At 36.0% G+C, this 26,748-nt stretch overlaps 1 protein-coding gene across 6 annotated transcripts in view; it reads right to left on the bottom strand.

Annotated features, from left to right (window-relative positions):
* Positions 1–292: 292 nt before the first annotated feature.
* tdrd3 (tudor domain containing 3) overlaps positions 293–26,748 on the bottom strand; it is an 89,877-nt gene continuing 63,421 nt past the window's right edge. For 2 of the 6 annotated variants that reach the window (XM_003218643.4, XM_008106845.3), the window contains exons 13-14: positions 4,229–4,354; positions 293–510 (exon numbers count right to left, since the gene is read on the bottom strand). In XM_003218643.4, coding sequence (XP_003218691.1) covers positions 4,235–4,354 — 120 coding nt within the window. In that variant the 3' untranslated portion in view covers positions 293–510; positions 4,229–4,234. Of the gene's footprint in view, positions 511–2,542; positions 3,817–4,228; positions 4,355–26,748 lie in introns of all 6 variants that reach the window. The other 4 variants (XR_505934.3, XR_505935.3, XR_505933.3 and 1 more) reach the window with 4 other exon arrangements.

The following is a 26,748-nucleotide window of genomic DNA, read 5'->3' on the forward strand; positions in this document are numbered from 1 at the left end:
AGGCCTTTCAGTAGAGGCTGGATGGCCATCTGTCAGGGGTGCTTTGAATGGGATTTTCCTGCTTCTTGGCAGGGGGTTGGACTGGATGGCCCATGAGGTCTCTTCCAACTCTATGTTTTTATGAACTGAACTAGCAATGCAAACAAGGCCCTTCCCATTTTCTATAAGTCTAATGTTTATACATTTTCAAATTTTAATATTAAAATATGCAGAAATGGGAAAATATATAGTCTCTAATGGTAATTTCTGGAAAAAAATGATACAATTCAAATATAAAAACACAAAGCAGGGACACAGTACAGCATGGTGGCTTTTATTGATGGTAATATTAACAATGGGATTTTTGTATGTAAAAAGTTTAGCATCATGAAACTAAAAAAATGTCTCTGGTGGAATATATCTTGTCCTTCCTGCTCTTATCAGCCTTTGTTGTCAAGTGCCATCCTTCAGGCAAAGTGAGACATCTTGAGCACTGAAGAGAGCATCAAGAGGTTTTGCCACAACAAACACCTGAAGTGAGGAAAAAGAGAACAACATGAAGATCCTCATTTGCACTCCATCTGTTATCAATCACACACACAATCTGTTGACCACAAAATAGAAAGCAGACAATTGTTACATCTATTGTCAATCAACATTTGTATGTATCATATGGAGAACACTTGGTGAAGCAGACACTAGGATTTTTTTAAATCTATTATATAAAGAAGCAGCCAATGTGTGTTTATGTGCTGGAGTCTGTATTTAGGAGGGATGGGAATAATGTGGCCCTATTGATCACTAGTTCTCAACCGGGGGTCCCCAGAAGTTTTTGGCCTACAATTCTCAGAAATCTCAGCCAGTTTACCAGCTATTAAGATTTCTGGGAGTTGAAGGCCAAAACCATCTGGGGACCCCAGGTAGAGAACCATTACTATAAATGTTATTACACTATAATATCCAGCATCCTTGTCCATTGGTTATTTAGTTTAAACCTGATGGGAGATCGCAATTCTACATCTGGAAATTGCATGATTCCCACACTCTTGGTATGCACACAACATTTGTTGCAATTCTCTAATAAATAATAGCTCTCTCTTAATAAACTAAAACTCTTTTTTACTTATAAAAATTCATATTCTATAGATTGCAAGCATGTGTTAAAAAACACTGACAGGAGAAAGAACCTGAAAAAAATATGGCACCCCAAGGTGGTTGTTTCTTACTATATAGAGCAGTGTTTCTCAAACTGCTCCTCCATGTATTTTGGATTCCAGCTCACAGAAATCCCAGCCAGTTTACCAGCTGTTAGGAATTGTGTGAGCTGAAATCCAAAACATCTGGGGAGCACTGTTTTGAGAAACACTGATATAGAGGAATCATCAGAGCCATTTATGCTACAAGTTATAAACCTCAGGAGCTTCATGAAACCAGTGGTTCAACTAGTCTGCTCTACCTGACCTGTATGTTAACTGAACTAGCAATATAAAATTAATAATAATAATAATAATAATAATAATAATAGTAATAATAATAATAACAACTTTTGTGATACGAAATCCAGCATGTCTAGCTTGCTGTGTCATACAATAAAATAACAACAACAATATTAATAATAAACTATGACTTGTTTAAACATCAACTGTAACCAAACTTATCTAGCCAACCGCATAGACTGTTATCAATTTCTTATGGGTTATTTGTCCTGGTCTAGTGTTTACAGCATTGAATGTTTGCCGATATTTGTTGTTAACTGCCCCGAGCCCTCAGGAAGATAGGGCAGGATATAAATAAAATTGTTGTTGTTGTGATTCTCTGTATTCTTCTACAAGGAGATTGCTTTCACTCATATTGTTCTTCCTGTCTTTCTTTTTACTATCTCCCTCATGAAGCTGCCACTTAAGTCAGTGGTTTTCAACCTGTGGGTCCCCAGATGTTTTGGCCAACAACTCCCAGAAATCCTAGCCAGTTTACCAGCTGTTAGGATTTCTGGGAGTTGAAGGCCAAAACATCTGGAGACCCACAGGTTGAGAATCACTGACTTAAGTACTGTTCCAAAATCAATCATAGGCAAAAATCACGTTGCCTTCAGTAACATACTAAAGACTTTGAATGCATACAGTTACATTTCATATATTCTGTACTGTGTTGTGGAAGAATGTGCCTAGGAGTCAAAGCTATACTCAAACTATTAGCATTAGCAAAACCATTATGCCGCTATTTGTGTACTATGTTCTTGTGCTTAAGCTTCCAATTTTTCTTTTTAAAAATATTTTCAATAAACAATTGAAAGAAAATATGGCTTAATTATTTTTAAGAGATGAACAACTGAATACTGTCAAGGGTAATTGATATTCTAACCAGAGAAGTCAAAAAATGTAACACCATTCTGTGGTGACTCTCTGTGCGGTAAATTCTTTATGTGATTAGCCCTGAGAATGCTACAAATTGATTTTAATTGTGGCAATGCAACAAATTTTCAACTGCATTAAACTCCACATGAGTACTATATGAAGCAGATCAATGTAAAGCCACAATACTGCCACAAATGAACCGTACTCACATAAGGCATCTTGCCAGCCATCTGTTGAAATCCTGAAGTCTTACTATGAGGCTGTGAAAGAGGCACAGCAACGAAATACAAAAAATGATAGACAAATGCTGCTAATAAAGTCATTTATTTAAAAGCAAAAGTGACATTTCCCTTAAAAATGTTTTCCAATTGCCTATTTCAGTCTGTTGTGCTTTTCCAGCATTGTACAGTATTATATATTTCTGAAACTCGGGTTTAAAATTGCCCCACTCTTGTGTTTATCTTCGGTAAAAGTGTGTGGGACAAGATAGCACCATTATCTCTGAACATATTGAAGTTTTTATATTATGTTATACATATACATCATTTATTGTGGTGGAGAGCGGCCTAAGACTAAAAATAGCTTATAAGGGCAAAAAGATGAAGAGAAATTACACAATTCCTGAAAGAGCTTTCCCTCTTTTTTAACATTTTTTTTTTTGGGGGGGGGATCTATTTTAAAAATTGAGGAACATGCATAGTCACTACTCAGGGGTTATAAATGGAGCACACTAAAGATAGAAGGAATTTTAAAACATATTTGACAAAAAAGTAGGAAAATATGTTTTTCAAGTTTGATTGAATCCTCAAAAGAAGAATCCTGAACTGATTAAGGTATTCAGAATAAATAGTCAAATAAGAATTCTGCATAGAATACTTTCTGAGTTGATGAAAAACAGTCCAGGACACATTCTATGCAAAATTCACATTTGTTATTTTGCATGGAAGAAAAGCATTTTCTGTACAGAAAACATTTTGGACAAAAATATTTTCTACACAGAAAATGTGTATATAGAGACTTTCTGGGTAAAATTAACACAATTGCTTTAGCAGAAAACAGTATATCCGGTGTAGGAAACAATGTTTTACGTATTAAAAAATGACCGTTTCCTGTGCATAAAATGCTATTTCTCACACAAAATGTGTGTGAATTTTGCACAGGCTAAGTCCCAAAGTGCAATAGTAATTTAAAAATTATACAGTCTAACTACTTTCTCACAATAAAGAGAAAATTGGTAAAAATTCTAATTTCCTCCTTTGAGAAGAAAAGGAGTGAAGAATTCTATCTAGTCCACAGAACTACTTTGCCCATTCTTAACTTTAAAGTTATATTTTGTTTATGTGAGCTGCCCTACAATTGATTCGGTTATTGCTTCTTATTGACAAATCTGTGGCAGTCAATTTTTTTTTGAAAGTATGCCTCAAGGCATTTATACCATAGTAGATAATGTGCCCATTTGTGCCTTGGTTTTCTCTCCTGTTCGCTGAAAAGTGAAAAAAATGCAAACCTGATTATTATGCCAAACAGGTTAGCAATCTTCTCATTCCTATCACAATATATCATAGACTCTTTCTACATTTCCCATCTATGTCAATCACTGATTGTCAATGTCAATGGCCGATTGACCTTATATGTCATGGAAAATATTGGTCTTTGTAAAAAATTTAGACAGCTTTTTTCTGAGCCTGCCCCTATAGCTCATACATTTTAAACTAAGTCATAATTGTAGCCCCATCCATTTAAGTTTCTAGATAAAAATGAACATCAAGCAAGTTTCAAAAGATGACCAATAAATTATTAACTTTATTGTAGAAAATTACAAAATAATATTAGAATAATTTTCACAACAAATATTAAAAGCCTTCATTTTAGAAAAGTTCCTAATTGCCATTTACCTTTTATCAGTTCCTTGCTCTTGGAGGCTGATAAAATTGTTGAGTCGGCCGTGTTGATCGCCGAGGTTGTCCATCTCCACCTCGGCGGAATTCTAAAGTTTGTTCATACCCCATTTCTTCCTCATCCTGTAGATAAAACAGATGACTCAGACATGTGTATTATCAAAACTATCTATCTCTCCATTGTCTATATCAGTGGTTCTCAACCTGTGGGTCTCCAGATGTTTTGGCCTTCAACTCCCAGAAATCCTAACAACTGGTAAACTGTCTGGGATTTTTGGGAGTTGTAGGCCAAAACACCTGGGGACCCACAAAGTGGAGAACTGCTGGCCTATATGAAAGCTTCTTAAACTGTGGGGTCAAGTAACTAATGTGGAGGGTCACAAAACATTTGGCAAGAGCAAAAAGTTTATGAATATTCAACTACAAAAATTATTTGTGTTTTAGTCATTTACATGAAACTGTTAGCAGCAATGAGTGATGTCATTTCGCCTTGTTTAGCAAGTTTTGCAAATGCTGATTTTGCTTGATGGCTATCTCTTCTGTTTCGGAAATAACTCCCTTCAAATTTTGATTCTAAAAAACTAAGTTGAGCGTATAAACCATACTCAATTGAAATAAAAAATGTCAGTCATCTGCCATTAAAGTTACAAGAAGAATTTGCTAAGTTATCAAATGACACAGGTTTAAAACTATAGTTTCCTAAGAAATCATTTATTTATTTATTTATTTATTTCCAACATTTATATCCCGCCCTTCTTACCCGAAGGGACTAAGGGCGGGTCACACAATTGGCAGCAATTCAATGCCGACACATAGTTAAAAAAACATAACAATATATAAAATCCATTAAGAACAATTAAATACAATATAAAAATATAAGATATATGGTTAAGTCATCATTAAATGAATTTTGTCTTGGGATTATGACAGAATTTCCAGTAATTTCTGAAATGATCCTAAACATATTACTGCCATTTTGTATGAGTATTTATGCAAAGTGCAGTTCTTAGCTTTGACAATTATAAAATCAAAATATCAAACTCCAGAAAATGCTGAAGATACTCTACATCCTACAGTATCAAATATTCCATCAAGATTTTTAAAATGTAAAAATAAACAAGCACATCCATCTTGTTAGTATGGAAATTTCCTTTCATCTTTAATAAATGGTAAAACTATATGTATACCAAACAACTGTTTTAAAATATTTTGTTATAATTTATTATCAGTAAATGTTTGATTTGTATATGTATTATATATACAGTAGAGTCTCACTTATCCAAGCCTCACTTATCCAAGCTTATGGATTATCCAAGCCATTTTTGTAGTCAATGTTTTCAATATATCACGATATTTTGGTGCTAAATTCGTAAATACAGTAATTACAACATTACTGCGTATTGAACTCCTTTTTCTGTCAAATTTGTTGTATAACATGATGTTTTGGTGCTTAATTTGTAAAATCAAAACCGAATTTGATGTTTAATAGGCTTTTCCTTAATCCCTCCTTATTATCCAAGATATTTGTTTATCCAAGCTTCTGCCGGCCCATTTAGCTTGGATAAGTGAGACTCTACTGTTTTGTGCGTGTGTGTGTGTGTATGTGTATGTGTGTATATATATCTGGGTTGCGTAAAAGATTCTTGGTTAAAAAATAATGGAAAAAAAGGGTGGAAAGGTTTAGGAAACCCTGGTCTATATAATCTGCTCTTTGATGTACAGAATTACTTATCTAAAAATGACTAATATAACAGCTATTCGAAGAAAAGGAACTATTTCTTCCTTTGCTTTTTCAGAAAACAAAAGTGCATTTTTTTCCTGGAAAGGTGACTAATGGAAAATTCAAAGATGAAAAGCATAGTATTGAAGTAACAATTGCTCAACATACATTTTAAAAATAACAATTGCTTAATATCTAAGCAATTTAGATATTTAAAGGGCAAACAGTTACATCTCAAGTGTCTGAGGGAAAGGGAGTACAATTTTAAAAGATAGAACACCAGAAATACAAGGAAAATGATGTGACAGAAAAATAGCATTACTACTCTTTCTGGAGGATTTTTGTCTGTAGAATTTACGTCTAAGCATAAAGCATTCAAGAGAATGGAAATGGCATTGCAAATTGTCATCTCTAATATGGGTCTGTTCTACCCTACTTTGAAGTCGCAAGTGGTGGTATTTAACATGGTGTAGAAGTTAGTGATGAACTAGGATGGGATATACTGGGGTTCAAATTCTTGTAGAACTACAAAGCCCACTGAGCTAGAAATATTCTGTCTATTCTCTCCCAACCATATGTTTCCTGGAAGAATAAATGGGCAGAAGATGGCATGCATTGTCCTGAAATTTGGAAGACTACAAATATAATGAATATTTTTTAAGTGGCCAAATTTAGTTATGTGGAACCTTTGTTGATATTAGCTACTTCAAAGAATAATGAGTGATTTGTATCATCAGTGCCTTTTACAAACAGCATTCTTCTGGTGAAACAAATCTATAAAGGAGGTGGCATCGCCCAAAATTGAAAATATTGAGAGATGTAGATTTCTGCTGCTAATGAAAGTTAGCCATAAATTGGTTTTAAAAAATTATTGATGAATTTGAAAAATTTTAACCGAGGATAAGAAAAAATCTTGTGGAATCTTCTGAAATCTTTGTGGAAAATGTACCAGAGCAACACAAGCCTCAGCTATATCTCTAGGTGGTTGTCAAGCGTTCTACATAGGCCTGCCTTTGAAGAGCATTCAAAATATAGGAGACAGGCACTGATTGAATTTGTTTCTGTGTTGAACTTCTAAGTGAAGGTGATGATATTTAAGAATGCTATAACTTGGAGACAAGTCAACTAAAAACTCTTTCTTTTATATGAATTTTCCCACCAACAAGTTTCAGAGGCCCTCCTATGTTCCTACACCCCAAATATACGTCTATTTTCTAATGATTTTCCATAAGCTGATCATAACATTTTAAAAATGAGAATGTTAAGGTCTTGGCTGTTCCCTTTAGAAGTGGCTTGTACTGTATTTATATTGGTTATATATGATGAAAATATTTCCGACGTTTATTTATTTTGATTGCATGTATTTTAATCAGCCTTTTGTCTGTGGATGAAAGGTGGGTTGTATTTTAAATACGCGAATCAATAAATACTGTTTATTGGACAAAGCAGAGTGCAGAAAATTCTTCACAAAGTGTTAAGGCATCTTCATATAACAATTGGGATAAATAAAAACATTAGTAGAGTTTCCAGGGTCTAAGATATATGCTAATATTTCTTCTTTGGTTTTGTTAGAACCAATTAGTGTCATGTGGTGGCTGTCACCAGACTAACAACCTGACAAAATGGCAGTATACTGCTGCAGTTGTGTCACTGAATATACCATACAGAAACTGAACATCCTTCTAGACTTCCCATGCCAACACACAAATTAATTGTCTGATGCATTCTGATTTATACATCGTCCTGGCAGAACTGATGGGAAGGATCCCAAAGCAGAGCTGCTGCTATCAGCTACAGGTTAAGCAGGCTCTTGGATAATACATAGAGCCTAGAGAAATAACTCCATAGTGAGCAAATCATCAGTTCCTTGCTGTGAAATAAGCATCAGTTCAACTTGAAAACCCATCTACACAATACAGCTTCAAAATATGTTCACGAAAGGATCTCAAAAATTATGTGTTGGCATATGCATCATTTAAAATCTTCCTGCCCTTCCTTGAAGATGTTTGATCATAAAAATCCAATTCAGTAATTAGAAGTTAGTAACAAAAGAGGAAAACTAAATTACAGATGGATTGATTCAATGGAAGAAGTCAGGGCACAGAGTTGGCAAGACCTGAGTTGATGATCAAGGCTCATAACTTGAAACAAGCAACAATTCCTGTAGGCTAATGTGGGAGAATAACATGCCAAATTCTGATAAATGAATATACTGCTTAAGACACCAGGTACACACAGTTACCCAATCAGTGACTTATGTCCTCTATTCGTTGAATAAGAACACTCCCAAACCCATTAATACACAGATGTCATATTTCCCACGGGTGTTTTTCATAGGTATCCAGTTTGAGTAATTATTTCCCTCTAATGGGCAAGAAAAGGGAAATTGTGAATTTGGTGATCCCATGCCAAAGCCAAATTATGTAATTATACAGTATAAACACTACTGCCACTCGTAATTGTCTGAGCTGGGCTTGTTTTCTAAAATGTAACATCTACTGAAGTAAAATCATCAAGTCAGTACATATTTTTGTTAACCCAATATATTTCAAACACACTTATACTGGGTTGAAAGATCACAGGTAGAACACATGCATAGGACAGGATCCTTAACAGGCCAGTGATGAAAAAAGTATTTCAATATTGTTATGAGCCAGTTCAAGTGCTAAGATCAGCCAGGGAGGTCCTGCTCTCTGTCCTACCATCTTCACAAGCACGACTGGTGGGGACGAGACAGGGCCTTCTTGGTGGTTGCCCCTTGGCTATAGAACTCCCTTCCTAGAGAGATCAGATCAACCCCCTCCCTCCTGGCATTTAGGAAACACCAAACAAGTTAAAACTTGGCTATTCAAACAGGCTTTCAGAGAATGACAGAAATGCACTTTTACATCCTGTCATGACACAGTCAGAAATGAAGCAGCTGGATTATGACTAAGGATTGATGTAATGTGGTATTTGTGTATTAGATTATCATACTTAAAAGGTTACTGGTTTTAAACTGTATCTTATGTTTACTGTTTTAATGGTTTTATGTTATGTTTTAACAGTTTGCATAACTGAGGCATGAATGTTTGCCTAAATATATGATGTACAGCACTCTGAATCCCCTGTGAGGTGAGAAGAACGGGATATAAATGAAGTAAATAATAATTCTTTGAAATGCATTTATGGATGCCGAATTTGAAAAACACAAGAAAATGTCATACCACACACAGTTCTTTCAAAACATTCACTATTTCCCCCCCTAATTCAGTTGTTACTCAGTTTTGATTAGATATAGAAGCTGATGTTCCAGTACATTTTCTTTTAGTGCTTTTCAACTAATCAATCATATACAGTGTTTCAAAATGATGGACCCAATTTCAAAGCAGTATATTTCACGATGTTATGATTATACAAAAAGTTACAGTTTAATGAGTTTACATCTTATCAAGTTTTAAAAACCATTGTAGCCAGAAACAAATCTAAAACATAATTCTGCAAATACATAAAAGGAAGTTGTGAGAAAAATACTGTATGTGAAGGAGCAAATCTGAGATCACTTTTGGATTTAGAATGCCAATTTCCTATAAAAGCTGCCTTTTAAAAAATTATCCTGAATTTTGCAGAATTGTGAAATCAGCCTTCAAGAATGAAGGGCTCCATTCCATCCCGCTTGTTGCAATACAATTCACTTCACCCAGTAGCTGACCTTTTACTGAAATACTCTTTACTACAAAGTGGTCTGATGGGCTGTTGTGGGTGAAGGTAGCAAAGATGTCTATTTCTAGCATTTTGGTTTTACACACATGACTATTCAGTGTGAAACAGACCACAAATTGTACCATTTGTTTTTACATTGCCACATTGCCAGGTAAGTCATTTGTAGGGGGGGGGGGGGGGGGAAGCAATTGTGCTAAAATAAAGATGCACAGAAAATAAGTGCCAAAATATCTCCTGCATGGATCTACATGATTTACATACTGTGACATTAGTAAGCCCCTTTATTCACATCATTTAAAAAAGAGCTATTCAAGAAAAATATGAGCAATAAGGGCTGGAACAACAAGAATATATATTTCTACCTCCACACCTGTTTCTATTTTTATCTCAAAGCCCAACTCAGTTGGTATAACATAAAACATCTCAAGTGGAAGACTGCTTGCCTTTAAATTTGATGCTTTTTTTTTAAAGCCAGCAAGCTTTCTCTAGATGCTATACAAACCATTTCAGTATCAACCTATTAATATGAATTTAAATTCAAACTTGATGTTTAATCCTCCCATCTGCTTCCATCAATTTATTTTAAATTAAAGTGCAACCTGTTAGAAAGATCAAAAGCAATGAAAGAAAACCAGAGTGGGAAAGAAAGAGATGAAAACATACAGGTCAAGCAACCAGGCTGTTACTTCTGTTTTAACTGCCTTTTGTTCCTTTGCTATCACTGACCAAAAAAGATAGGACATATTTATTTGAGCTCAAAGACCACCATTTTCTCCCAGGAAACAAAGAACTTATGGAAGGCAGAAAAGGGGAAAGAAGTTTACTTTCATCAATTAAAGTACTTCAGCTATACTGATTTGGGCTGTGATGGAAGCATTGTCCTAGTATTTGAATGGGGATTATGCATAGTAAACTCCCAGATTATGCTGAATGAAAAGCTCTAGCCTATACCAAATGAGGGACATGGTGCTAGAAGGACTCTCAGCCTACATCAAATGAAACATGCTTTCAGTCTCTTCTTGTTTGTGATCACAAGATTTTTTATATACCTTTCAAACTGTCAGAACCATCTCTGAGTATTCATTGTCTAAGAAAATCCTATAAAATTCACTGCATCAGCACAACTTGACAAGGAACTTGAAAGCACATACACTTTTCATCTTTGTACTCTCACATATATAAAATTTGCACCTAAAAATGGATCAGATATAAACTGACTGAATGTCACTCTAGGTATAAGAATGGTATCAGCACCTCCCTCGGGTGGTTGTGCAATTGACCTAATGATAGCATAAAACCTGTGCTATGTCAATCTGAATCCAGCATACAACAACTCGTAACCTTCCAGATATTTTAATCTACAATTTACATGAACCTGAGACAGCATAGAAAATGTGCAGCTACTGGAAATAGTAGAAACAAATGCCCTGTCTTCTACACATGGTCTTCATAGTGAGTATATTACTATTTTCAACTTGTTCCAAGCCATAGGGAGGCATGGCTTCTATAGCATTTTATACAATTGATAGATTTCAGCAGCACCGATAGTGAGAACCTGGCCTCCATACTGCTGTCACTCTTTGGGTCAATTTATGTTGAATCCTACTTATTAGATGAAAAAAGATTAAGGAAAGGTTGACTTGGTGAGTTGTCTCAATTATGAAAATATCAATTATCTTGATCAGTCATGGGACTGATCCTCTTTGCTTCATATATTCAAAGGTTCTGCATAAATATTATTTTTGGTCTCTCTTATTTTCTTTTGCTTGGTTTAAGCATTAAGACCCTTCTTTAGGGTCTGGTCCCTATGTAAGTGAGATGAGCAAAATAACTGCTGCGCAAAATGACATAACAAACTGTAATTGACAGGATAGAAAAAGTGAAATAACACTGAATAATTTAAGGAATAGTTTGAACTTACAGCAGTGGTACTTTATATGGTTATGAGTGCAATCACACATATGGGTTATATATCTGCACAGAACCTTTCAGAAGTTTCTAGAGACAGCAAACAAATTTTAGCAGGAATCCCTCCCCAAAACCTTAGTCCACATGTTTAACGGGGCATTTATTTATTTATTTACTTCACTTTTACCCCGCCTTTCTCCCCGAGGGGACTCAAAGCGGCTTACAATAAATAGGCAAAAATTCAATGCCTAAAAACAATGTAAAAACAACAATTCATATAAAACTACAAAACAACAATTCATATAAAACAGATACCATTACAAAATAAAATCACATTATATAAAATTTTAAGCATGTCCAAGATTAGAATCCATTCATCCAGAATCCAGGCATGTGTTGTATCTAACCAAACAATCAACAGAGCAAGCGTAATGCAGCACGTAAAGGGTGTATATCTACTTAAAAAATAATAGGAACAAGTACATAATCTGATTTTCTTCTTTATAATCTCTATGCAATCATACACAGAGGAAAACACACCGACTTACCTGAATGTGGAAGAGGCAGTGTTAAACAGCCATGTCAGACAGCTGAAAGAAGCAAGTGTCTAAACCAAAACATTTACCGTATGGTTCAAATGAAATAGGATGGTTGCAATGTTTGTGTTCCAATAGCAGCCCAGCCCAGCTCAAGGACAGAGAATTCACATAGAAAGTCTCTGTAGAATGCATAAAGTTATCTGATGACAACAAGTAATGACAGAGCTTGATGCTTCATGATCACCAATGCAATCAGTGATGAATTAATGTCAGAAAACTCTTCTTGAGAACTTTGTAACAAATGAAAAGATGAGGACCACACAATAATATGTCAGTCCTATCAACAGAAAGCACAACATTCCAGATGCAGACTTTAATAAAGCCTCTCAACAATGTAATTATAATGACTCCTTCCTCTGATAAATGAACACAGAGAATACCAAGTTTTCAAATTTTATTACTTGTAATACAGTAGCTCTTATTTGAAGGGGCAGGAAGATAGAGGAAACCAAGCCACTGACTGTTCAGTCGTCTTGATCCGTTCCATCAGTTAGAACAAGAAGAAAACTCAAATTGTATATAAGTCTGGAAGTTGGACCTTTATTGTAACTTTCTGTCTTCAATCCCTTGCACTCAGAAAGAGAATTAAAATATTTTCCCCAATGGACAGGATTCCTAATTTATAATTCAGACTCACAATTTAAATAGATGTCAAGTTGAAGCTTCCATTTGAAGAAGATTCTTGGTTAAAAGTTCAGTGGGTGAGCTACAGATGGAGACCAAGATCCTGTTCTAGGCAAATGACCTAGAATGCTCATTTTGGGTTTTCCGTGTGTTGTTTCAAATGTGGAGTTTGTCAACCACCTCTAAGACTTAGCTGCTTTTGTACTTCAGGGTGAAAGGGGGGGGGACATGTCAAAAGTAGAACTGGAGAAACCCAGAAATATCACTGAATAGTAAAAAAAAGTTAGTCATAGTAAGAGTAGACTCAGAGAAATTGATTAATGTTTTGTTAGGTCCCACTGATTCCAGAAGTTCACTTTAAATATGAAGAAGTTTGAATCTGATGCAAGATGATTTACAGGTTGATCTTATGAACTGAAAAAATAAGCAAAAGACCATTTTATAGAGATTAGTTCAAAGCAAAAATAGAATTGATAGCAGTAAAGCTGCAAAAATTGTATATGGGACAATGGCTCTCTGAAAAACTGTTTGTTTTTTCTTTAATTTTTAGGACCAAAAATGAAAATAACCACCAAATGTGCCAAAACCGTGCTTTCCTAAACTTAAGATATAAATTTTGTTGAATATAAAATACATGTTTGTGTGTATTTGAAAAAAAATAGTCCTACAAGTTGAAATTTTAAAAAATAGGATGTGTTTGTGTAAGAGCTGTTATATAAAATCACTCATTAAAAAGAAATCTAATTTTGTCATCAAATTATACAAATCTTGACAATAACAAGAGGCATGGAGTAACTATTCTGAATGATGTTGTCTTCAATAAAATTGAGTTTACTGGATGGAGTGTTTAGGACTGCAATTCTGAATTATTCAGTTTCATTGATTTTATCACACTTGACCTGCAAAGGCACTCAAAATGTGTGCAAAATAAATATGCAAGGAAGGATTATTAGTATGTTAGCTTCGCATCTTCTCTCTGTTGCCATCCCATAACTGTATACACATGGAGGGAAATTTTCATTACACACAATTCTAAATTGTAGCACATGTTATCACATCCAGTCACAGTGAGCATTGACATCCAACACATACCAACATTGCCTAAGTGTGATGAGAGATTAAATACCACTTTAGAAAGCAAAAGTTGTACATTTTGAACCACTCCCAAAAGAGCAATCTGAAGGTCAGTTGGATTCTTGATCCAATACTACTTTGCGTATTTTTGCAGATTATGATGACCACATTGGATGATCCAATTCCAACATGAGATGGCTGTAAAACATTGGGCATATAAAGCCCTGATTATGAGTTTTATTTCAGATAACCATCTTTGCATTGTGAGGAAATGTGTAAATGGTAAATAGAGTGATAACCAAAGCCCTATGGAACAACTTGCTGGATTGCAGCCATCATTGTAGGTATATATTTAGGGAACATAACATTTATAAAGTCAGAATGAGACTCTTGGTCAGGAAGTTTATTCCCAGCTAGAACACTGGGACAGGAGGGAGAGAGTATACTGTAACAGGAGTGAAATCTGAAGTCACTTGTTTTGGGAGTTTCCAAGTCACCAGCCATGTCAATGATCCTAATAAGGATTTGAAGTCTGGAAGACAGAAAATATGCAAAAATCCTAGAAGTGTAACAATTAATTGAAACTACCTGTTGGTGTCAAATGAAACTTCACTAGATTAACAGAGGCCCACAGTTTCAGATTCTCAGAATGAAGCAAAAGTGTGACTGGCCTGCTGATGGTATGGGATGTGATGAGTATCACCCTTGTGCAGAAAGACTCAAATTCAAGATCAGTGGAAGTTTACAGTAAGAGGTCATAAACTTTCTGAGTGTACTAGTGTCATGTTCAGTGCAAACAGCTGGGCTGTGAGTTGCAATTAAATCTTTCAAAGTAAAGTGGAAAGAGCAGCAATACCTAGGCTAGGTGGCCTCATAAAATATGACTCCATCCAATCTACAGATAAAAATATATTTGTGATTTGTAGGAGCTGCTAGATGATAAATAATTTATCATTCTGAATTTCACTAGCCCTTCTGAAGGAATACATAACCAGAAAGTCCAGATTTGGATGAAGACCTTTTCCTTCTTCAGAACTGTGATAAATTCTATCAACCCCAAAATACCAGAACCATGATTTCATTAACACCTTTAGGATAAGGGTTGGATCTCATTTTCCACAGCCAACAAAGCCAATAAATGGAAATCCACTTAGTCAAACTCAGTCAGGTACCTATGTAAATGACCAGTGGTCTGAGGTGATGGCATGTTGTACGTAACTGAAATACTGAAGTTTGTTCCCAAAAACTGTAGCTCCTGAATGACAGAAATCAAACCCAATATGCAATGGTTGTGGTAAAGTGTGTTGTATTGCAATAGCTGGACAACTTCACAACTGGATCTGTCTTGACCCCAAGTGAACATAGCTAACTATTACACTGTTAGCTTGATTGATGAAAGTGATTCTAGTGATCGGAATAACCATCATGAGAAAACGTCTATGACCAAGAATGTTGAGAGAAGGAATGCTACTAGCCTATACCTAAAGACAGATACAGAGGCTAGTCTGTCAATAAATAATCACAACTGTAGTAAATGATATACGTATATCAACAATCCTAAATTGCTAGATGTTGTTATCAGGGATGTTATTTCCTTTAGTGTCTGAAGTATTCTCTGAAAGCACCATCAACTAAAGACATATTGCTTCAAAGAGTTGCAAGAAGACAGAACCTCCAGCCCCTAAGAATTCATAAACACTCTGAACTGTTCTCATTCTGGGAAACAGACTCCTTTTGAATGATCCTTTAAACTGCACAGGGTCTAGGAAATAAGAGGACCCAGACTTTCAGTAAACATTCATGAAAGCATACTGATCTACTATGATCATTGTTTTCTTTTGACTTTTTTATCTTGATGGGTTGGAAGACATGCAAAACAAGAAGAAAAGTAAGCAATTATTTTTTTTCTTGGTTGCCACAGGAGCCAGGATTCAAGTCTATCTAAACAGTTCTAAAAGGTGCATCACACACTTTAATGAGTTAAAAACAAATATGCAGCACAAGATAACAAAAAAGATAATTTAGGATTGCCATTTTAAGTGCAGCTAAAATAAAGATTTTGTACTGGACAAAAAGAGCATGATTTCTTTAGAATTCAGATTAAAACCAAAACAGATTATGTATGGCAGTTTTTTCATCAGTAGAACTTTAAGAGCTTCTTCTCAAGAAGTATTTTGGTTTAGACTGTTACAGTGAGGACAACCTGGAAAACCATGCAATTTTTGTATCAAATGCATTTCCAAATAAATCCTAAGTGAGGTCATATAGTGCATACATAAAATGTTTTAAACAGAAACTGTGGCACAGGCTGGTGAGCAGCCAGCTGCAACAAATCACTCTGTCATGAATTCGAGGCCAGCTCGGAGCCTGCGTTTGTCTCTGTCTTTGTTCTATGTTAAGGCATTGAATGTTTGCCTTATATGTGTAATGTGATCCGCCCTGAGTCCCCTTCGAGGTGAGAAGGGCGGAATATAAATACTGTAACTAAATAAATAAATAAAAACCTATAATCTCACAGTGAATTGTGTATACAGAGTGGGCTAAAAATCACAAAGGGATCTGATGGTTTAATAACTTTTTTGGGAAAAAAAAACCTTTTCTTTAGTTTTCCTTATAGATTTTTGAAAGAATATCTTGGACATTCAGAAATTCATAACTGAATAGTGAACACAAATTGTGAAATCTTACTATCAAAACCAAGGATCAATAATTGTGACCTCACAATCATATAATCTCCATTATGTCAGAGATTCTGTAAGTGAACCAATGATTAGACATTTGATCTGAAATGTTTAATCACTGAGGAAAAGTTATGAGACCTTCCACAGAAAGGCAGACTGAGCTCTGTTAGAAAGGAAGCTACAGTTGAGTGTGTAAGAGAGAGTATTGCAGAAGTCCTGAGCATATTAACATGAAGGTGGACTGGATAGGTTGGAGTACACCTCGCTCTAGCGTATTTTGAATACATTAGAGCAGGGGTCCCCAAACTAAGGTCCAGGGGCCGGATGCAGCCCTCTAAGGTGATTTACCTGGCCTGTCCTAAACCTTAGACCAGGGGTCCCCACAGTAAGGCCCGTGGGCCAGATGCGGCACTCCAAGGCCATTTACTTGGCCCCTGTCCTAAACCTTAGACCAGGGGTCCCCACACTAAGGCCCATGGGCCAGATGTGGCCCTCCAAGTCAATTTACCTGGCCCCTGTCCTAAACCTTAGACCAGGGGTCCCTAAACTAAGGCCCGTGGGCTGGATGTGGCCCTCCAAGGTCAATTTATCTGGCCCCTGTCCTAAACTTTCGAATTAGGGTTGACCTAAGTCTGAAACGACTTGAAGGCACACTACAACAACAATCCTAATTTTGGACTATTTTACCACAGACTGGCCCCCCAACAGTCTGAGGGACTGTGAACTGGCCCTCCACTTAAAATATTTGAGGACCCCTGCAGTAGAGTCCTGCTTATCCAACATAAATGGGCCAGCAGAACATTGAATAAGCGAAAATATTGGATTAGGAAGGATTAAGCAAAAGCCTATTTTCCTTAATCCCTCCTTGCAAGATGGATGATGTACCCGATGGGAAAAGTCTGCATCAGCTGCGTCTCACCCCTCCCGGCGGGCGCCCAGGTCACAGAGAGGCCCGCTGTGCATTGCTGCCTAGAGAAACAGTTGTGGATCTGGGCAGGAGGCAGACTGTGTTAGATAATACAGAACGTTGGATGAGCAAAAGTTGGATAAGCGAGACTCTACTGTACCTGGAAACTTTTCCATATAAAATCCAGTTGGTGCCACAGTTGAAGCCACCAGATTATGCCTATACTGTAGATTGCAATATGCAGCCAAATTTCAAAAATTGGCAAGGGGAGATCCCAAATCTATCCACAAGCTGATCTCAGTTGAATTGTTTCAGTCACAAACAAAATTGCAAGATTTGGGGTTCTGATAATCCCAGGGTATTTCACCAAAAGGAATTGCACCCTCTTAAGTGTCTGGTTTGGGGTGAGGTCGGAAAAAGTGATTGTACCTTACTTTTTCAAAAACCACAGGAAATTAATATTGGTCTATGATTGAACAGTTCTTACTCTCTGTAGTTTGAGATAAGCATGACACATGGTTCCAACTAATGGAGATACAATCCAAATGTTCAGGCCAATTTTTGAGGGTAGAATGATTTCCCGTGGTTGTGACCTAACCTGGCCACCACATTCTCCATATCTGGTGGTTCCTGATTGTCTCCTATGGGGCTATCTCAACACACCTCATACATTCCAACTGCTGAAGAACAATATTCAGGCTGAAATCAGATCGCTGGAACCTGAAACACTAAGATGTCATGGAAAACATCTTAAGAAGGGCATGGGTTTTTTCTAAAGCAGAAAATAGACACTATTAAAATGATTAGATTTTTCACACATAATGTACATTTATTTCCTACAAATACTGTATATGATGTTATGGTATTGTAAATTAAAATTAATAAAAAATAAAGGAGGTATTAGATATAGAAAACCCTTTAGGACCTTGGCCCACCCTGTACATCATATCAACTTATATATGAATATAAACGGTAAGCAGATCTTTCATTTTTTAAAAACGTGAATTGTTGGAATTTTTATGATCACTGATTTGAGTCAATTAAACAGTACACTTTGAAAGAACGCTTCGTTTATGGCACTTTACTCACAAATGTGCATACACAGATTCCTTTCTCAAGTCATAACAAAAATACACAATCATTTGCAAATGCAGGATATTTGCATTCCTATGGCCCAGCAAAGGGCTGCAGTATGTCAAATCAGCAACACTTGTTTCAAAAGATTTAACTTAGAATTAAGGAAATTTCATTTACAATCACTATAAACTTCCTTCCCAGTGTCCTCAAGAATGAACAAAAAAAACAAGGTTAAAATAAATAGTACAGTTTGAAAAATGAGAAGTAACTAAAATTCTGGTATCTTTCCAAAAAGCAGGAGTCAGATTACTGTTAGAGAGGACTTCAATATATATTTGAATTAAATGGACTCCACCATCTCATTTTACTTAATAGACTAATTTTCAGTTCCAGCTGTTCACTGTAAATGCCTAAACCATGAAAAATCAAGTATTATTTGACAAAATTGGAAGCCTTCGCTCACAATAGACACCAAAACAAAATGATTTTCAGAATGGTTTACCTCTTACCTGATATAAATAAACCACTTTAGTAGCAATTTTGGGAGACAAGTTATTTATGTATTAGGTGGTAAACAGTCTATATAATAATGAATAACTGTTAGTTTAGGAATATGAGAATAGGGAGAAAAAGCAATGAAAATAATGGCATACTTTGTTAATAATCCTTTATGTACACTAACCTATATTCATATTTTTTTAAAAACTGATTCAGAAATACTAGGAAACAGGCAATATCCACACACTGAATAGCATGCATTTAGAGTACCTTATTTTTCTAGTGGAAATGTTTTGAAAGCAAGGCAGGAAGGGGTATACTGGCTAAAAGGAAGGATGACATTGGTTGGGGATAATTGGTTGTGATCAGTGGAAAAAGCAATATAATCTGTAACATAGTGTTCCAATTCTTTTCTCTGCAATCGTGCATTAATTCTCCTTACTCCTACTTGTCCATCCCATCACACACTCAGCTTACTCTCCCCCACATTGAATTCCTGGAGTATAAAGGCTAAGAAAAAAAGTGGCAGTGGTGAGGAGAGAGGTAAGCATAAGTGTATGCCACTGGAATATTTGGGGAAAGTGAAAAAGATCATCTTATGACATATTCTTTCTCACTTTTTTAAGGAGAGCAATTTTCTAAAACAGCTTGCAACAGCTTTTTGCGGTCTCAAAACCATTTGCTAACCTTTTAAAGCCATTATACATTGTTAACAATTACAATTTTATATACTGCAGATAGAAATTAACTCACATACTTTTGCTTGCTTCAATCGGTATCTGCAGGGATTTTTCAGTGTCTATTTTCCTTCAAGTCACTTATCAATTTATGGTGATCACTTGAATTTCATAGGGGTTTCTGAGCCAAGGGATATTCCAAGGTGGTTTTGCAGGTCCTTCCTCTGAAGTATAGTCTTCAGGATGTCGTAGTTTTGTGTACACATTCTTTGTTCCATAATATTACGCTCCATTGTAACATTATGCTAACATACAGTGGGAGAAAATCCTCAGAACTTAGATTTGAACAGCACCAATGCAGAATGCAAAGACACAATGAATGTAGAATTAGGATGTTTCTACACAGTGCTATAATCCAGTTTTGTAGTGGATTAAAGTGAACCGGTTTCACTGAGCAGGGGCTAAACAAACAGCTTAGGAACTGGTTCAAGGCTGGGATGGTGGTCACAATATCCGCTGATTGCGGATCAGAACCAAATCCAGGAATAACAGTATCTGCGGGTAGCCAGCTGCTGGAAAATGCAGTTCACAGATGCTCATATCCATGTCTGTACTGGATATGCTAGACCGTGGCAGGGCACAAGAAATAAGAACCAAGGAGCAGAAATCGTTTCCTTGGGAACAATGTAGTTTCCTCTCCTGGGAGAGTACTTGTTGATCTTCCAGCCAGCTGGCTTAAAGTGCTTCAGCACTAGGAGTGTTCTGACAAGAGTTTTGCATTTTCCTGAGCCGGTTTTGAGTCCTACGTAGAATAGACTCTAACTGGCTGCAGCACATTATCTGTCATATTCTGAACTTTCTGGTTAGTTTTTAAATTCACATTTCTTGCCACATACTCTCTGGGTCATGCACTGGGGATGTACTTTTGTGGACACTCCAATCTTGAGCTGGCTTCAAACTGCATTATATCTTCTGTTTAGAAGGGTCTTGAGAGACATTTTTAAAACCACAAAACTTAATGGAAAGGGTGGGATGAAATGAACAAATGCTGTACTTACAAATATGGCTATATTCTGGATCCCCTTACCATAACACTGAAAACTTTGCTAGACTTTTCAGGGAAATCGTGTCCTTTATTATTGGTGACATTTATGTAGAGAATATATGTAGCATTTGCAGGGGTTTCTTTACGAAGGCAAGAAGAAATGGCTTTACTTGATCAACACTGGGATATCTAGAGGAGTCTGGGTAGTTCATTATACATTTTACATTATTATCAGCCACATATGCTATTATAATGAAAAAGTTGTACTGCTTGAAGTCCAAACTATACAAAGTTTCTTTTGTAATTGCACACTGTATATATGAAGAAAGAAACCAGGTGTATTAACATAGGTAAATCTGATTTCCAAGAAGTCTATACTAAACTTATTCTTTTGTTTCCTTCCCCTGCTTCCCTTTACGTTATATACTGAAATAGTATTCCAATTCATGATAAATTATATCACTGCTACAATTAATTTTATAGTCCCACTCATACAATTCCCTACAATAAGACACACTCTAGGAAAATGATTGAACAACCCTGGATTATGTATACATATGGCTGTCAACAGCCCATTTTGTCTCTCCACAAGAAATTGGGTTTAACTATACTGCACTACTGTGCACTGTCCCTCAGGCACAGAATTACTTAGTGTAATATGGACACAACAACAGATCAATATTAACAGCTTGAATTTATATTTTCTTAACATTTGCCATTTCAGAAGAAACACATTTTAAACATGACTCAGATTTGATTTTCAATTTTTATGCTGTTATGAAACAAGGAGCAGGACAAATTAATGTATACTGATAGCTACATTTAAATTCCAGGATTTCGAGGCGTTTTTTGTTTCTGTTTTTAATTGGTCAGCAATAACTTCTACCCAAGAAGAAAAAAAAACAAAGATTTTAACATGGACTATTTAAAACATTGTGCAAAAAGTAATTATTGACTATGTGTATACAGTGTATATAAAATACAAATAAATTTTGTGTTTAGACATGTTTGCTAACTTCAAGATCTCAGTGTGTGTGTGTGTGTGTGTGTGTGTGTGTGTACAAGTGAACAAAAAACATCTTTAGAAATCCAAAAGACAGAACACTTTTGGTCTCAATCATTTTGCATAAGAGAGACAAGATGTGCTTGAAAGTGAGGCCACTACTATAAAAGCAGGCTCGTTATTTATGGAAGAGATAGAAGCTGGCTACATATTTTGCCCAGTACCTGTTTTCTGTGAAAAGAAGGATAAATTAAGAGATCATTGTTATAAAAGCTACACTAATTCAAAGATCTTATTTAAACAAACTTATATTCCACTGAATATACATTTTAATTCCATTCCTATTGAGCCTAAAGTTAGGGGGTGGGGGGAAGGACTATTCTACTGAACTGTCCAGAGACTTTCCTCTAGAACCAAGCAGAGTATTCAAGTTGGCCATCTGCATTTTTAACAGGAGTACCATTATGTTAAACTTGTTGGAAATATGTGTCTCTGTACACATTAAAATAATTCAATAAATTTGGAATGCTGTCTTCCTATTTTCCCCTTTTTACATATGAAGAAATAATATCTATGCCTGTAATTAAATATACTGAATCATGAATCACGTTAACGTGTAAAATCGGATAACCTTTTTCTGCCTGTAAAAACTTTCCATTTTCTAAATCCATAGAATTAAAAATGGAAGTCTGCACCAGAGGCTACTAAGTTGTAAAACAAAAAAACTGTTTTCAACAATGGAAAACAGAAGGATTGTTGTTTACGCTGTAGACAAGTCATGCTGCTGTTTTCTCTGGTTTACAGATTCTGCAAATATGGTTTGCTTCCTCTGTTTTTGGTTAATGTTGAAAGCAAGGTGACAAGTCTGTTTATAAGTTAATACGAACTTCTAAACTTAGTATTATTGGTGTCTATTTTCAACACTTTATTTTCTTTCTTTTTTTTTTAACTAGCAAAAATTAGTTGTCTTTACATTGGCCAGCTTGTTGCTCTATATTTAGCATTAATTATTGCTATTTTTACATTTCATACATTTTTATATACAAGTTACACAAAATACAAGAAATGGGCTTCTGGAAATTGCTATACTATATAAGAAAAAGCCTTTATTAGTATACTGAAGAATGACTTTTATCCTTTTCATTTAAATTTATGTTGTCCATGGTTTTAATTTTATAGTTTGACGTGTTTTACTTGTTTTTTTTAATCTTGTAAACTGCCTTGATTCCAAGATTTAGAAAGATGAAGTATAGATACAATACAATATGAATTATTTTCTTTACCACTTCACCATATAATAAGTGGAGACATTCAACCAGTTCTTCCAGTGCATTCATATGCTCAAACAGCAATACCTTCATCATGGCTCTAGTCCCAATATTCTAGGACTGTTGGGTTTGTTTGTTTGTTTGTTTGTTTGTTTTTTTAAAAAAAAACATTTGTGGAATTTATTTAATTTCAACCCACCCAACATCTTTGGATCAAGACCAGTTGCCAGCTTTAAACATGAATAATATGGCTATGTAAAACAAGAGAGTTGGGTGGAGACATAATTTTCCCCTTCATTTACTTTGCTTTTCAATTGACACAGCTATCCTGGGTCAATTAAGCTCAACAGCTAAATTCAGAAAAAAACCTCTATTCAAATGTTCAGTAATCTGCTATGAACAAATGAGGGGAACCTTCTGGATTTGCTTTCCATATGTGATCAGAAACTGTGTTTTTCAAGGTCCACAACTACTAGAACCCTCACATGGAGAAAATGGAAGGTTACAATGAAAGGAGATGTAGCTAGTATGTTCCCCTGCCGAGTTTCCTTAAGAGTACATTAAGAGATACTGATTTAAAATTCATTTAGATCCTTCTGCCCTAGGATGAAAGTGAAATTGTTTCCCAGAAAATAAAGAATAATTCAAAGTTTTAGTGAAAAAAAGGCAGGGAGTGACATGGCACCATTATATTTAACCAACAATGACTGCAAATTCAGATGCCTGCTTCAGACAATGAAATAATGAAATATCTTAACACGTTTCCTGAAAGCTCACAAGATTACTTGCAATTTGTGTGGAATGGATGATGTTGGTATAAAAAAAGTAGAAATAAATACTTGTGCATTTATGGTGTCTCGTAAGCATATGGTATTTTCTAGTCTTGTGCATTTGTATAGAATCACTATCAGTTCCTGTTTGTTTCATTCGTAAGGCCCAGTTTTAGTTTTTACGCACCTCTCCTGAAAACTGGTGCCTTTCCAAATGAGCTTTTTCATCCAAGCTCCGGAAAAACTAAGATTTTTGGCCCATTGGAGGTAAAGCACTAGGGCCTGCCAGGGCCTGCAGACCCTGCTAGGGCCTACATCTGAGCACGCCGAGTACCTGGGACTCAGTGCTCAGCTGTAGGCCCTGTCAGGGCCTACAAGTGCCGAATAAGAGGCGCTTGGTGCTCCGAATATCAGCCGACCAAACGGCTACTGTTTCCCCCTTTTTTTGTTTCACTGATATTTCTGTTCCAGAGGGGGGTGTACATTTTGTGCATTCCAAATGAACAAAACAGTACAAAAACACAAAATAAATGGATGAGATGGTAACTGGGCCCATGATGAGTAATTCCTACATTATTTTTGGATAGTTACATTTGTATGCAAAATGATAAAACATGTTACTACAGATGTTAAAGCCCCGGCCCTATTTAGTGGGTAGGGATGCTGCAGCGCCAGGCACTTCCCTGCATCTCCAATTTTGGTGGGCTCAGCTCTGGTGGGTTCAACTCTGTGTGCGCTGAAGCGCACAGAACCGACAGCCAATCAGAGCAAACCACTCTTGAACTGTTTTATGATCACAACTTCCTTTGTGTTTCATAAAAATCTCCTTTCAGTTGAAGAAAGCTTAGAGAAGATTAAAATGTAGTGAAACTGACTACTCATGCCTCCTGCAGAGTTCAAGAGGATTTTAAAATGCAAGAAATACATAGGGGATTGGGAGAATGGGCGTAGCATTCCAGGAGCTTAGAGGAGCAGGTATAAATACCTCATTCTACTACTATTTAGCCCTTTCCTACACTTCCATTTTACTTGATGAAGAAATGTGTGGTTTCAAAAGCTTTAATAGAAGATACTGTGACTTTTCAACAGTCTTAATAAAAATATTATTCCACTATGGACTTTGGATTTTTTCTGAAAGTCAATATGGTTACACACAATTCCCCTTGTACTGAGTACGAAGAAGCAATTACTACTAGGTTGGTTTGCTTCAATGCTCTATTTGCATTCAATCCATTTAATAAGTTGAATAGAAGCACATCCAGATTTTGTTACTAGATACACATTAATAAATAACCACTTTCAATTACTAACTTCCTGGCATGTGTATCTGCTTGATATGTGACCTCCAAACACAAAAGTTAGTGCTTTCACACTATGCATTGTTTAATCAGACATTAAAAATGTTAAGATGTCAAAGTGTATCAAAGTCTCCAGTATAACTATCCTCAAATGGCACAACATACCAGTAAGCAGGAGCATATATCCCTCCAAAGGTTACTGGACTGTAACTACCCTAACTCCTCACCACTGGCTTTTCTGGCTAGGGCCAATGGCCATTGCACTTTAACATATTGAAAAATTATTATATGGACAGATGCCTAAAATTTGCAGCTATGATGGATCAACAGATGTTCACATCTATCTCTATCAGAATTCTGCGAGAACTACTGCTGATATTTAGTTGTTGATCTCTTCATTAATGCATTCTCAGAAAATATAAGCAGCACTATACCTGGCATTACAAACACTCTTAAAAGCATATGCCAAAAGCACACAATCCTTGTATGGGGTAAAAAGCATGGGGAAAAGAAGCAGCAAAACATGTTAACCTTTTCTTCCTTATCTGACCATAAAGTTAATTTCATAAGATCTCATTTAAAGCAGACATCTGCCTTAATAAAGAACTCCAGCTCTTCATTTGGAACCATGACGATTCTGATTTCTCAACCCATCTTCCACACCACAGGACCTTATTAACTTAACACTTGTCAGGACTTATGAATCTTAGCATAGATCATAGATCTATCTTAACTGAGAAGAGAAAAGATAGAGATTGCTGGATATAAATGTGAGAAAGAGAAATCCAGACTCTGGCATTTCTGAGATGCAGAAGGCATCTCATTCCTGCCTCTGCAATCAAATAAGATCATGTATGTCAGATGGTGAAATTGGGGATACACATGTGTCATCTCAACCTTCGAGAAATATTTGCTATCAGCAACAATATGTTATTAGAGCATCCCACTACAGTCCTTATTTGGCAACTGATAACTCAATTTGTGATCACAGTGAGAAAGTGTCTTAATATATATTAACCTGTAGCAATCAAAATTCTGTTGTTTCTTTTTCTTTAAGATGCAGAGAACAGCCTTACTGGTTATCATTTCATTTCCACTAGCAGAGTAGCAAAAGTCTCCTTACCAATTTATGCAGTTATTCACATGGTTTAAAGACTCTGAGGTAAGAAAAATATCCTAACAAACTTGATTGTGTGCCAGCACACACCTGACCTAACAAACGCTAAAGGGAACTTTGGTCATACAGACAATGACTGAAGCACTAGTACCAATTACTACAATTTTCTGATGGTTTCTGGCATATTAAACTCAGGTGAAATGACTTTGCATAAAGGTTTTTGAAAACACTAATGACTGATGTGTCCAGTGAGTATGTCTAACTTTAAAGTGTTTGGTGTGTTTGTTCTCAGACACACTGAGCTCCTGTAGGGCAGTGATGAAACCCAAGATATATGACCAATGCATGGCATGAAGTTCGACTGCATCCTAGAAAATGTGCCAAAAATCTCTGCAATGCATTGGAGCTTCTTTGGCAAACATGCTGATATCTGAAGGGTCCTGTGAAGCTAGAGTGTTTAAAATTAGTGGTGCATGACAGAGGCACACATTTGCTAAGATGGCACCCACTACTACCCTTAGAAGAACACCAATACTTCAGAGGGATTAG

This window comes from Anolis carolinensis, chromosome 3 (assembly GCF_035594765.1).
Source record: "Anolis carolinensis isolate JA03-04 chromosome 3, rAnoCar3.1.pri, whole genome shotgun sequence".
NCBI classification, from domain to species: Eukaryota; Metazoa; Chordata; class Lepidosauria; order Squamata; family Dactyloidae; genus Anolis; species Anolis carolinensis.